At 37.5% G+C, this 12,106-nt stretch overlaps 1 protein-coding gene across 2 annotated transcripts in view; it reads right to left on the minus strand.

Annotated features, from left to right (window-relative positions):
• RANBP9 (RAN binding protein 9) overlaps positions 1 to 12,106 on the minus strand; it is a 30,259-nt gene that overhangs the window by 1,968 nt on the left and 16,185 nt on the right. The window contains exons 4-11 of one of the 2 annotated variants that reach the window (XM_035317007.1): positions 12,052 to 12,074; positions 9,951 to 10,135; positions 9,080 to 9,192; positions 7,651 to 7,759; positions 6,091 to 6,281; positions 4,253 to 4,400; positions 2,394 to 2,467; positions 204 to 355 (exon numbers count right to left, since the gene is read on the minus strand). In XM_035317007.1, coding sequence (XP_035172898.1) covers positions 204 to 355; positions 2,394 to 2,467; positions 4,253 to 4,400; positions 6,091 to 6,281; positions 7,651 to 7,759; positions 9,080 to 9,192; positions 9,951 to 10,135; positions 12,052 to 12,074 — 995 coding nt within the window. Of the gene's footprint in view, positions 1 to 203; positions 356 to 2,345; positions 2,468 to 4,252; positions 4,401 to 6,090; positions 6,282 to 7,650; positions 7,760 to 9,079; positions 9,193 to 9,950; positions 10,136 to 12,051; positions 12,075 to 12,106 lie in introns of both variants that reach the window. The other variant, XM_035317006.1, reaches the window with a different exon arrangement.

The raw sequence follows: 12,106 nt of genomic DNA on the forward strand, positions 1-12,106 counted from the left end.
ATTACAGCATGAAGTTATTTTCCCCCATTAATGTGCTTTCACAGACAAGATGGTGCTACCCCACAGCTGACTAGAATGCTCAAGCTTCTGTGATTTTTGTCTGAGAGAAGCAAAACAATACTGATAGGCAGCATGCTGTGAAAAATTTCTGCTGGGCAGCACAGTTATTTACCTTAACAACACCATTTCAGGATTAAGCATACCTTGAGCATTTTCTTATTTGCTGTGTTTTTGCCACATTCTCTTCTTAGTTGCTCACTCATTGCTTGCAATTCCCTTCCAAAATGGATCATTCTTTCGATAGCTGCTTGGCTGCCACCGCACAGTTGACGCCTTAACTGACTTGAATCTACTTCTGCAAAAACGATATCGTCATCATCACCACTAATAAAGTGACAATACGAAAGCTAGGGATCTAGGTACACTGATTTCACTTTAAAACCATCTGCCTTCTCAGGGGGAAAGCATGTAGAGCCACAGATCTTGGCAGACTGTACTCCTGTGCTGCACGCTGTTAAACTGCTCCTTAATTAATAGTAACTTGGAAGATTTACTTAACAGCAAAAGCCATCCACACATACTGCTTATTTCACAACGATTTGTTTTAAACTAACTGGGACTATAAGCCAGATTTTACCTTAACAAAAACCAAACAAACCCATGTTCTAGCTACCTTTTTAATTCTTTGTTATTGCACTTCTACTAAAGATACGACAAATCCTGAACCAGTAAATTAGGATAAAAGGAAGAACTAAACCCCGAACTCGATGACAGACGTTGTTTAGAAGGTACAGAGTCCTTGTACAATATACTAGCTTTATGATTTGAACTTCTCGGGCTTCTTTGGTAATGAAATTATGCTCACTTTCTTTACCATTTGGTATATTTCCAAGTACTACTGATTTTAAAAGGTATTCGTGCAGTTTTCAAGTAGTAAATTAACCCTTAGCTTCTCTGAAAATTCTGCCTTTCTTACATTTACAGCTAGAGATACCTGTAAAAAAAGGATTTATCCATTCCTTGCTTTTGAAACAAAATTTTGTGCCTACTTTACATGACATACAGCACTAAGGAGAATGTATAAATACTTCAAAAACCTAAATAAAATTATCAATCTGATGGCATAAACAATGTAATTTGAGGAGCCACATTCCTTTTTACAAAGGGTGAAGCACCCACAAGTCTTCAAGTAGCGGTGCTTGTTGCTAGCTGCAGCCCAATCTAGAACATCACTTTCCAAAGGCAGAAAAAACCCTCTACATCAAAAAACAAAACACACAAAAAGACAAAAACCACCCCTCTCTGCTCCCTGTGCAGCTGCTTCACGTCTGTCACAGCAAGCCTCTGTGGTCAAGGCTGCAAGAGAGTAAAGAAGCGTTTTGTTTTTTCTGTCACAGAAATGAGGCCTTGTCGTTACCCAGTTTCAGAGCATAACGCAGCGAAACAGCCTGGCAGTTTGAGTATCCCCCCCCGTCAGGGCTGAGACAGAATTAGATTTGCTTTGGAACAGTTACGTAGTATTTACCAGCAAAGCCACACGATCAGTAACTGCACTTGCCCTCAGACCCCTGCAGCACGCACAGGTAATTTGTAAGCAGCACCGCGTTCTGAAAGTTAACCGGCAATGTCCTGAGTTATCTATTTCACTTCAGCTACCTATTAACTGGCATCTGTTTAAATTGATGGCTTGAGAACATGGTTCTGCAAATACAGAAATGGTTGGGCTGGATGCTTCCATTTCTCCAGATGCAGCCAGGAATAACATCCACTGCCCAGCCTCCAGCCCGTGTTCTCACTGAAGTGATGCGACTGCCTTCAGCACTACAGGGCAGGGACAGTCAGTGCTGTACTGGCAGAGTAAACGCTCTCTTTTTTTATTGGTTACATCCCAGTTTCCAAATACAGCTCTTTTCCTGAGTATTTAATACAAGCATCTTCACCGTTCTTTGTATCCTGCGTGAGTGCTGTGGCATCAATAGTAAGACCAGAAATTGCAAAGATGCCATCGAGAACCATGAGTGGTGAGAGGACCGGAAGAGGGAGAAGCCACCTGTCAGCCCTAGTCCAGGGGCTATGCTCAAGTAGGGTACTTATTCTGAAGGAATTTCCTTAGAAATTGATACTAGTTCAAATATCCCCGAGTTACCACTTTCCCCTGTTCTCGCACTGATACCAGACCACCTAAACCAGTGGTATAAGATTTACACATTGTAACAGCAGAACAACAACAACAAAAATTAAGGTTTGAGCTAATATCCTTAATTTTCAAGTTGGGAAGCATTGCAAGTAAAAACATAACCTTGTTGCCATCACTTAATAAAAATGTAAGAAATATCACTGCAGACCCATTTCTGTGTCACATTCTTCCATTTCGTGATCATGTTTAGAACTACCATTTAGGAAGCCATTGGATGAAGTCTCAGCAACCCCATTGGAGTAGTGATCTGTTTCCATGTCTACATCATTGCTGAAATGAGAGGAATGAACAAAAATTGGACTCACATTTAAGAGCTTCACGTTATCTTCTTCACAATTTCACCACAAAACATCCTTATCTTGCCCACTGAAATACCACTTTTAAATATTACCAAGGTAAACAACAGTTTTTAATTGCAACCAGAGATACCAAAGCAGCAGGGAAGTTTTAAGGTTCTCCCAGCTAACATTAGCGTTCAGTTAAACAACTTTTTCAGATGCTGAAAAATGGAATTTGTCCACCATTATATCACCAGTAAGTAGTATAACACTTCCTAAATATACAGCAAAAAGTTCTTGTTTATGTACCTGTATGTACAAAGAGGTGGAGAAAAATGCATTGAGAAAATACACTATTTCACCCCCCCCTCCAATTTTATTTTTTTTTTTTTAAACACAGTTAACTAAATATAAACCCTACTTTGAGAACAGCATATTTAGGTAAATAATTCTCTCCAAAAAAGCCTCAATCTCTCAATGGAATGTCAGGGAAAAGGAAGAAAAATTCAAAGCAAATATCAAGAACACAACACTCAAAGGAGATTCAGAGGCCAATTTAGAGCATGAAACTCCACAACACACTTTGCTCACAACAGGTCAGAACGGCACTCTTAGAAAGTGCTAGTGTGGCTTTGGGGGTTGACCTTTCCTGACAGTTACATCCTATTTTATTCCTATTCTAAAGCCTGTTATATTTTGTCATGGACAACCTAAAACCTTTCACAAGAGCAGAAAGATTTAACATTAAAGTTTAATAGCCTGCCTCCAATACAACCAAAAGCATTCAGCTTCCTCTGAAGAAACCAAGAAAGGTTTCTTTTAACCAGGCAGCTCTGCAGCAAAGGAACTGTCCTCAACTTGTGAAAAATCCCAAAGTTGCCTGGACGCTGCCAAGCTGTTTGGCAGAGGTCATTACTGACGCAAATGTAAATTGTGAAGCTAAAAAGGAAATTGTTATTCTTCTTACTTCCTCCCCAGCCATCACTATCCAACTGTAGTTTCTGTTACCACCATTACATCCTAGCCGGTAGCTTGGGGAATGTATCTTGGACAACACAGCCAAGAACTTATAGATGTCACGGGAATTTAGGTCCTGCTGCACCTGTGCATCCCACAGAGCTCAATATTTATACCCTGGTTAAAATTTTAATTCTTTGCACAAGTGACACTGATTGGCAGCAGGCAAACAGTTCTTGATGTGTGTGCTATGGAAGAGATCCTCACCTCATGTACATCCCAATTGTGTTCACTCTGCAGATACTTTCCAATTAGTGGCATTATCTGGAAAACTTTTTATTGCCTACACTATTTGCAATGCCATTCAAACAGTACAGGGTAACTAACTCAGGTAGGCATAGGCGTATGCTTTAGTTACTGCTCTCCAAAAAAGCAATGTGCTTTGAGGGAGGTTAAGTTAATGTCAATGGTTTACATTAAAATCACAAGTGCCAGCGAGCTAGTTAATCGTCCCTGTACAACTTCAAAACTGACAGTAAATAGCTACAAGCAAGGTAATTTATTTTTTGTATTTTTTTTTTGCATTTTTTTTTTTAACTGAATAGGAGAAAATAGTCTATTGAGCTGAAGAAGTTAAAACCAAAGTGCAATCAAAGAGAAGTGACATTCCTCCTTTCTCCTTGGCACCCTCCACTGAATGCTTTAACTATCCTTAGGAGGAAAAAGAAAAATCAAATTCCTCTGAAAACTCTTCTCTGTAATAAAAGCACGTGGACAACATAAGCCTTAACGTAAGTTAGAAGCATTGAGGTTTATTCACCTGGAATAGCTGTTAACCTGCTGTGATCTTGACACATTTATGTTGTTGAGCTCTGGTACATTCAAGCTGGTGGTCGTATGTTTACTGTGACAGTACGATTGATGCGCTTTATTTGATATTACTCCATTACTGCAACTACTTTCAAACCCTGAAAAGAAATTTTTATAATTGAAATCATCTACAAACTTATTTGTAAGTACCTAATTACCTATTCACACAAATGAAATAAGCATGGCTTAACTGTTTGTGGTCACTAAATACTTCATTTGTCAAGCAAGCAATCCTAAATAGTTAGCTTCTGTGCTTCTGGTACCTGAAGCTTTAAGGCTTCTACAGCACAGAAGTTAAAGCATTATTTAACAAATACTAACACATAGATGAGAAGGCTTTTTGGCTGTGCATATACACCACTAAAATACAGAATTGAACCAACGTAGAATAATTTTTTAGAATGGAAACATTATTTCTGAAAGATGTGAAGCATCTCCTCTAGGCCACTTAATCATTAAGAACAGAAGCAGACATGCATCTTTATAATTCCTTATCACATAATTCTCTTGATAAATACAGAGTAAAATTCAGTGTTGAAAATGCTTTACATATTGCTACTCAAATACAACCTCCCTCCTTCCCCCATATAATCATTTTAATTGCTAATATCGTGCTTTGCTAAATAAAATTACACCATGCTGTGAAATTCTGATGTCTGGCTAAAATCTCTTCTGACCCTTCTAAAATATAATCAAGAAACTACTATTTGAAGCAAACATGTAATTGGCAGCTCTATCAAGCCCAGAAGCAGGAGCTCCCTAGTATCTCCTAACATAGAAGCAGGTCACAGAAAGGGTTTATTATTTAAAAAACAAACAGACAAAACCAAACCAAAACTAAACTAAATAAGAACAACCACAAACACATGCCACTTTCTGCCATTCAGGAAATTCCAAATCTCAATGCTAACGATACCATTCATCAATTTGCTTATTAAATATTGCCTCTGTTTTCAAAGAAAGCTTTCAAAGAGGTACTTTCCACAATAAATCCCAAGAAGCACCCAGAGAAACAACTCAAAATATGAGCATAACACCACTCAGATGCATTCAGCAGCAGCTGCTATTCTGGTGGCTGTGCAACGCTGGCTTCCTACTCAAACCTACCAAGAGGAGGAAAGAAAAGCCTCCAATCTGCTCTGGTTTGGATTTAAGAATGAAACAGGACTGGAAGTTGATGGCTTCCACCAGCTACCAAAATAGTCTTGGGTTCCAAGATGACACCACATTCAAGTACCATTTTAACATGTCCAATCTCCTCTCTGTGTTTGGGAAGTTACTGGGATCTCTTCACAGGCACGGGGCAGCTCTAAACAAACATGCATGCCTTTACCACCAGTCTAGACTCTCAGACACTTTTCAGCTACTCACAGTGAAATTAGGCTGCCAAAAGAAGTAGCTCTTTTGTGTTTTTGTTTTTTAACCTAACTTGGCCACTCAGTTTCTGAGGATTTCCTACTATTTCATGAACAACACAGGAAATTAATAGAATAGACCACTTTCTAAGATTTAAGGCATTTTGCCTAAACCACGATCTAGCATCAAGAGAACAATTTCACATCAAAACCTTGTATCTCCTGGAAGCAATCATTTCTTAAGATTTGATTTTATATATACCATTTCTCCAGCTGAGAATAAGCTATTTTAATTGTTAAAACTATCGTTAAATGCAAAGCATTCAGTCTCAACCCAACAAACTATCTGCAGCTTCAATATTTGTAACTTCTCCTGATATTCAAATTATACAAAAAGCTTGACATGCGTGAAGTGTCCTCCACATCAACTTACCAGAAAAGTGTGTGCTACTCCCTTTGCCTGTTGCCAAATTGTGAATGTTCATTCCATGGCTAGGGCTCATGCTAGGACTACTAAATGATCGTGGGCTAACAGGGTAACTATCTTGAGATTTTGGACTGTGGCCTCCCAAACACCGCACTTCACTGTCTGTACCATTCACCATCTCTATAAACTGGCGCACCCTAAACAAAAGACAAAGAAGTTAAGCCAACAAAACAATTAACATATTTCAGTTGACCAGTGATTTTAGCGTTAAATATACAGTCTGACTCAATGAAATGCTGGGTGTCACTAACCCAATCATAAATAAGCTTTGAGAATTCATCCAAAATACAAAACTACAAAATCTGTGAGGGAGGAGAACAGGAGTATTATCCTTTGAGGATAAACTCTGGCAATAAGTCCTCAAAGTTCAGAGAACTAGACTATATTTTTTGTTTTAACTGTTCTGTTTTATTGGCAGGGGCAAGTTTATTTCTTGAGAAGGATACATAGTTCTGCTGTCATGCCTATCATTCCCCTCAAAGTAAACGAGAACATACTTTCACTGCCTGGAACAGTAAGGATTAAATGATAACTTTTAACATGAAACATTTTCACTGGAGAACAGTTTAAAAAGCAAGATCACATACAAACCTTCCCTTTAGAGGCGGTTGCTCTTTGTCAATTTTATTTTAAATAAGGTTTTACTATGAACTTTGATGAAGCTCACAACTACTGCTAATGTTTTAGGCTTGGATAGTCTTAATAGAACAGGCAGAATTTAGCAAGACAGATTGAGAAAAAGAAACATACAGTTAATATTACAGAGTGAGGTCTTACACCAAAACATTCCCATTTTATGAATTCTGTGGTAAGTTTGCAGCACTATCGTGTGAATTCTGTTCAGCACTTGAGTGTGACAGACTTGGAATACATTTCAAGTAAATTAATTGACCATAAAAATCATAGTGTTTTGTTCTTATAGAAGGAGCAGGTTTTTTTCCCCACATTCAAACATTATGACATGATAGAAAATTCTGGAGGATCAGTGCAGGTGGCAAGTGCCGGAAGGTGAATATTGCGTGCCTGGGAAGCTACAAGAAGTCTTTGGGATTACCAAATTTCCACAGTATTAGCCAGAGGTTTCAAATAAACTGACAAGGAGTGGAACAACTCATTTTAAACTGGTCTTTAACGTCAGTCAGCCATCTGAAGGAACAGACCAACTTATTCCACAAGACTTTTAGCTTTCTTGAATATTCATCAGTTAACGTTAATGTTCATGTAGGAGAAACTGATTAAAATTCACTCAAAAAATATAAAACTTAGTTCTAGAGGACAAGTCTACAGCAAGATGTGAATTATGCTGCAAAACAGGACCTTGTTGACAAAACCTAGTTAAACATGTAGCAAATAAATATAGCATAAAGAAAAAATACTACACAAGTTTTCTAAAAAATGCTGCTTAACTGTTTAAGTTTTTGTGAAAACTTTAAATAAGTAACTGTCTAGTCTCAGAAGGTACTTGTGTCATCTATAAACACACATCTGTATAATTTGAAGACTCACTTTAATGCAAATAAGAGATTAGGATTTCTTTCTAGTAAACTTGGATACAACTGTTGTGTTGTTTCAATGGCTTCTCCCATTCTTCCTGCTAAAACCAATTTCTGAATTCCTGTTCACCAAAAAACAAATAAGAGATTAGGATTTTCTTCTAGTAAACTTGGATACAGCTGTTATGTTGTTTCAATGGGTTCTCCATTCACCCTGCCAAAACCAGTTTCTGAATTTCTGTTCACCAAAAACAACAGTTAAAAGGACAGCTTACGGATTAATACATGTAAATTATTAAAAGACACTGCAATCATTATTTTTTTTTTCTAGAAAAAATAGCGTAAAGAAAAATCATGCTTCTTTAAAATGCTCAATAGGGAAATTGAAGAATTGTACTCCTTCTACAGGTATTCAAACAAGTACTCAGTAAATACTTTTATTGTCAGCATACAACTTTGTACTCGGATTGCTCATTTAGAGTTCGATTCAGAGCAGACACTTATGTGATTTATTTCTCATTTTCATACCTTTATCATATGCACATACCAAACTATTGTCACCCAAGAAAATCCAAACTACTTCCCACTCCCAGAGGTTCAATTTTGACCAAGAAATACAACTTTTAGTCTCCCTTACCTACAAGGCATGCTTTAAGTCAGGTTACAGTTGACTAAACCTTTCCACAACAGCCCCAGCAGCTTTAGTTAATGCTTCTGTTGCTGTAACCTGGCGCAAGCTTCAAACAGTTTCACAGCTCTATCCACCAACAGAGAAATTGATCCAAATGAAAAAGCAGCCCAACCACCAGGCTATTTTTCCACCAGAGCAGTTTCCCCATGTGGTGCGTCATGCAAACAACCATTGAACACAAATGCTTGTGTTCATACAGCAGGGATCTAAATGAATGGGGGAAGGCACTGTCTTTATCAGGCTGCCAAACAGCCCAGCCACAGCAAGTTAGAAGTGAACAGTATACTGTTAGTTCTCCTTGTCCTCTTCCCCCTCACAACCATGAACTGGAAGAAATCAAAATTTGCTGTAACTTATAAAGTATTCTCTAGCCTCTACCCCTTTTCATAGTTGAGAAACTTTTGTCACCACAGTTTTTTTATTCTTGTTTGTGAGAGCTAACGGTCAGTCACAAACACTACTATGCAGACATCACACACATTTGCTTAAGACAGATCACAATTTTCCATTCAAGAGAAAGACAACAGATAATTCATCACATCCTACTACATCAAACAAATTCCAAAACTATTAGTGCAGAAGTTCATCTTAACCAGCTGTTCATAAATATGTAGCTTTATATGAAAGCAAAGAACCATACTATGAAATAGTGCTGAAACAAAGTTGTACAAGGAAGCTTAAGAGAAAGTTTTATGCAATGTCTGATTACGGGAGAGGGGGATAAAAGATGTAATGTGCTTTCCAGCCTTACTTTGTCTATTTTTAATGGAAGCTAATTCTTCTAGCACAGTCTGGTCTGTGGACCTGGCGAATGCCTCTGCTGTTGCACAGTATCCATGGTGAACTAAGTAAGATGACACCATTCTAAAAATAAACACACACAAAGCCAGAAACACTTATTAAATACAGGTAAGCAACTGAGAACCTCTTCAACATGAAACCCATTCCTGAAAAAAGTGACTGAATTAAAGAACTGTATTTGAAATTCAGAAACTTCAGTTAAGAGCCAGTATCTTCAAACATAATACAAAACCGACATCATGTATTTTTTTTTTATGATGCATTTTAATGCAATTATTTATGAACCAAAATTAGGTCAATTAAAATACTACCTGCTAATGAAGTTTCTTTATTGCTCACTGCATACATTGAGACACAATTTCTGCACATTCTGAAGTGAATTTTTGTTTTCACCAAGAAATAAGCAACATGAAGCCACAGCCATCATTTCTCCATGTGACACGCTAACAAGCCACAGCCTAACCTGGCATGCCAAAAACTAAATGCAAAGGGAGATTTCCAGAACCAACCATTATGCCATTATGACTGTGGCAATTTTTCTAAACAAACCAACCTAAACTGGACAGATCAAATCAGAATGGAAGATTTATACTTATTATAAATTCTTAAGTAATAACACAGAGATCTCCCCTGAGAAACATCTCTTCATGCTCAATTTTATACATCTTTATCAGACCTGCTATGTCAACAAAACTCTGTACTACTTTTTAATATTATCTGTGATTTTTTGCGTAAGAAAATAGGTATATCATATGCATAAGAAAACAGGTATATATATCTGAAAGATCTTTTTTTTAAATGAACGATATCCAAAGTCTTACTTCTGAATCATTGTTTGCCATTCTCCTTCCCGATCTCCTATTGGAAATCTGTCAATCTGTGCTTGAATTTTGGTTCTCCATTCTCGCATATAGTCTTCAATATCAAATACAAATGGGTGTTGTCCAAAATTAGCATCTACAACTTCTCCTGGTGTTTGAAGCCCTACTGTAGGGTACAAGTTTGGCTGCAAGAAAATGTTTAATTAGTTCTTTCCTCTTAAATTGAATTCCCCGTATTTTGTTTCAACTCTCTGTCCAGTAGTTAAAGCAACTTCTACCAATCCAGCAATACAACGACTGATTAATTTTATCCCAGTGGTCACAACTCTTTATTTTGAAATAAAGCCTTAGTGATCATTCTCTTTCTAGTCCGAGTATGCACTTTTAAGCTGTGCTAAAGTTTACAACTTTTGGTTTAAGTTTTTACAAAATATTAAATATCAATTTCTAAATGATTTTTTTTAAAGACCAGGATTAAAGTTTCTTTCAAAAAGAGAACAAAAATTAAACTTACAAAGTGGGCCATTTTCCTTTTGGGGTGAAATACTTAAAACATCGCTGAATTTTAGTGGTAAGAACTGACAGGATAGAGAACTCATTAGCCTCAAAGTCCAAGTGTAGCGCCTAAAAAGAACTGTAACAGTGCATTGAAGTTCTCGTGAATTCCTGGACTTGTATCTACAAAAAGACTTTAAAGCATTTATTGTCGTCTCAGTTATATTTTCTGCTTAGAGATTAGGTCTCAATGCAAATTTGAAATATGCCAAATGTAAGTAAAGTAAAACCTGCCTGTTGGGATTAATGTAACTTTCTTAAATGCAACGAGCATCTCAGAAATGGCAATGCAATCAGTTATTTTTTTGGTTTTATTGTATTTTTAATATACCTACATCATATTTACACTGCAGTCAATGGTGGTATGGTGTAACGGTATGCTGATCTACACAACTGCATACTAAATAAATGACAGCTATGAAGAAGACCTATCATGATGTTGACACATCAACATGCAGGTCACTAGAATGCTGCAACCCAGTGAAATTAAAGAATACTCTAGCTGTTAGGACTATGCCAAACCTATCTTGCCTCCTCCCCAGCCTGGCCTTTTTTTTTTCCTCCCTTAAATAAATCTATTCTAGACTAAACAACAGAGCACGAGTCTCAAATCTTTTAATGAGATGAAAACAATCACTTCTAATGAGGAAGGGTCCAGCTTCATGCTTCAGATTGAGACATCAGAGTTCTCTTGTGTTGGTACCACAGGCTAGCAAGGACCCCTACTGGCATCCCACAGATAGAGGGAAGTGGCAGCAGTTCCCTAGCTATAGCACCCAATGCTGTGCCCTGGGTTACCGGCTTCATTTTTCGCTAATATCTGTCCATGCCTCCTCTGGTCATAGCTAACGGTAGCTGGTCAGATGGAACTATGTCCACACACTGTGTGCTAACCAGATTAAATCAGAAATGAAGTGGGTGAGAAAAAGAAAAGTTAAGTGCAGTATCACGCCTGCACCAGTAGCATAGGGAACACAGTGACTTTAAGGCAGGTACAATTTAATTGACCAAAAAGAGAGAAGGCTTAGAGCATTTGCAGCTTTCTTGAAGAAAAAAAAATACTTTGATATAATTGATCTTATGGAGTGAACAGCATATAAAAAGATTTTTGAAAGCTAGGCATCAAGCATGAGTTACACTGACCACTGGCTACTTAAGTAGCCAGCCTTTGGGCATCTGACACACAGCTGCACACATATGCACAATGGTAGTGGTTTAATGACGGTTGATCTTGTATGTGAGGCCTGCATCTGTCAAACTAAGGACGTAGTAACTAATTGTATGCACAATTTCCTGGTAAGGTTCCACTAGAATTGCTTGAACACTGAAAATCTGAAACAGGGAGAACCCCTGTGAACCTTGGTGTAAAAACAAAAAAGCTTTTTGCTTCAATTAATAAATCACTGAAATGATGAGCAGTATCTGGTATTAAATTAGATAAGAGGGTTATCATTGGATTTCCAAGAAGCACAAGGTAAATGTGAATTACATTTAAACATCTGTTTATAACACATAGGAAAGCTGTTTGAAAATGCACTTATCTTACCGGTAAATCTGTGAAAGCGATGCCTGTAACAAAGAGAAAATAATGATTAATGTCT

This window comes from Oxyura jamaicensis, chromosome 2, assembly GCF_011077185.1.
Source record: "Oxyura jamaicensis isolate SHBP4307 breed ruddy duck chromosome 2, BPBGC_Ojam_1.0, whole genome shotgun sequence".
Classification (NCBI taxonomy): domain Eukaryota; kingdom Metazoa; phylum Chordata; class Aves; order Anseriformes; family Anatidae; genus Oxyura; species Oxyura jamaicensis.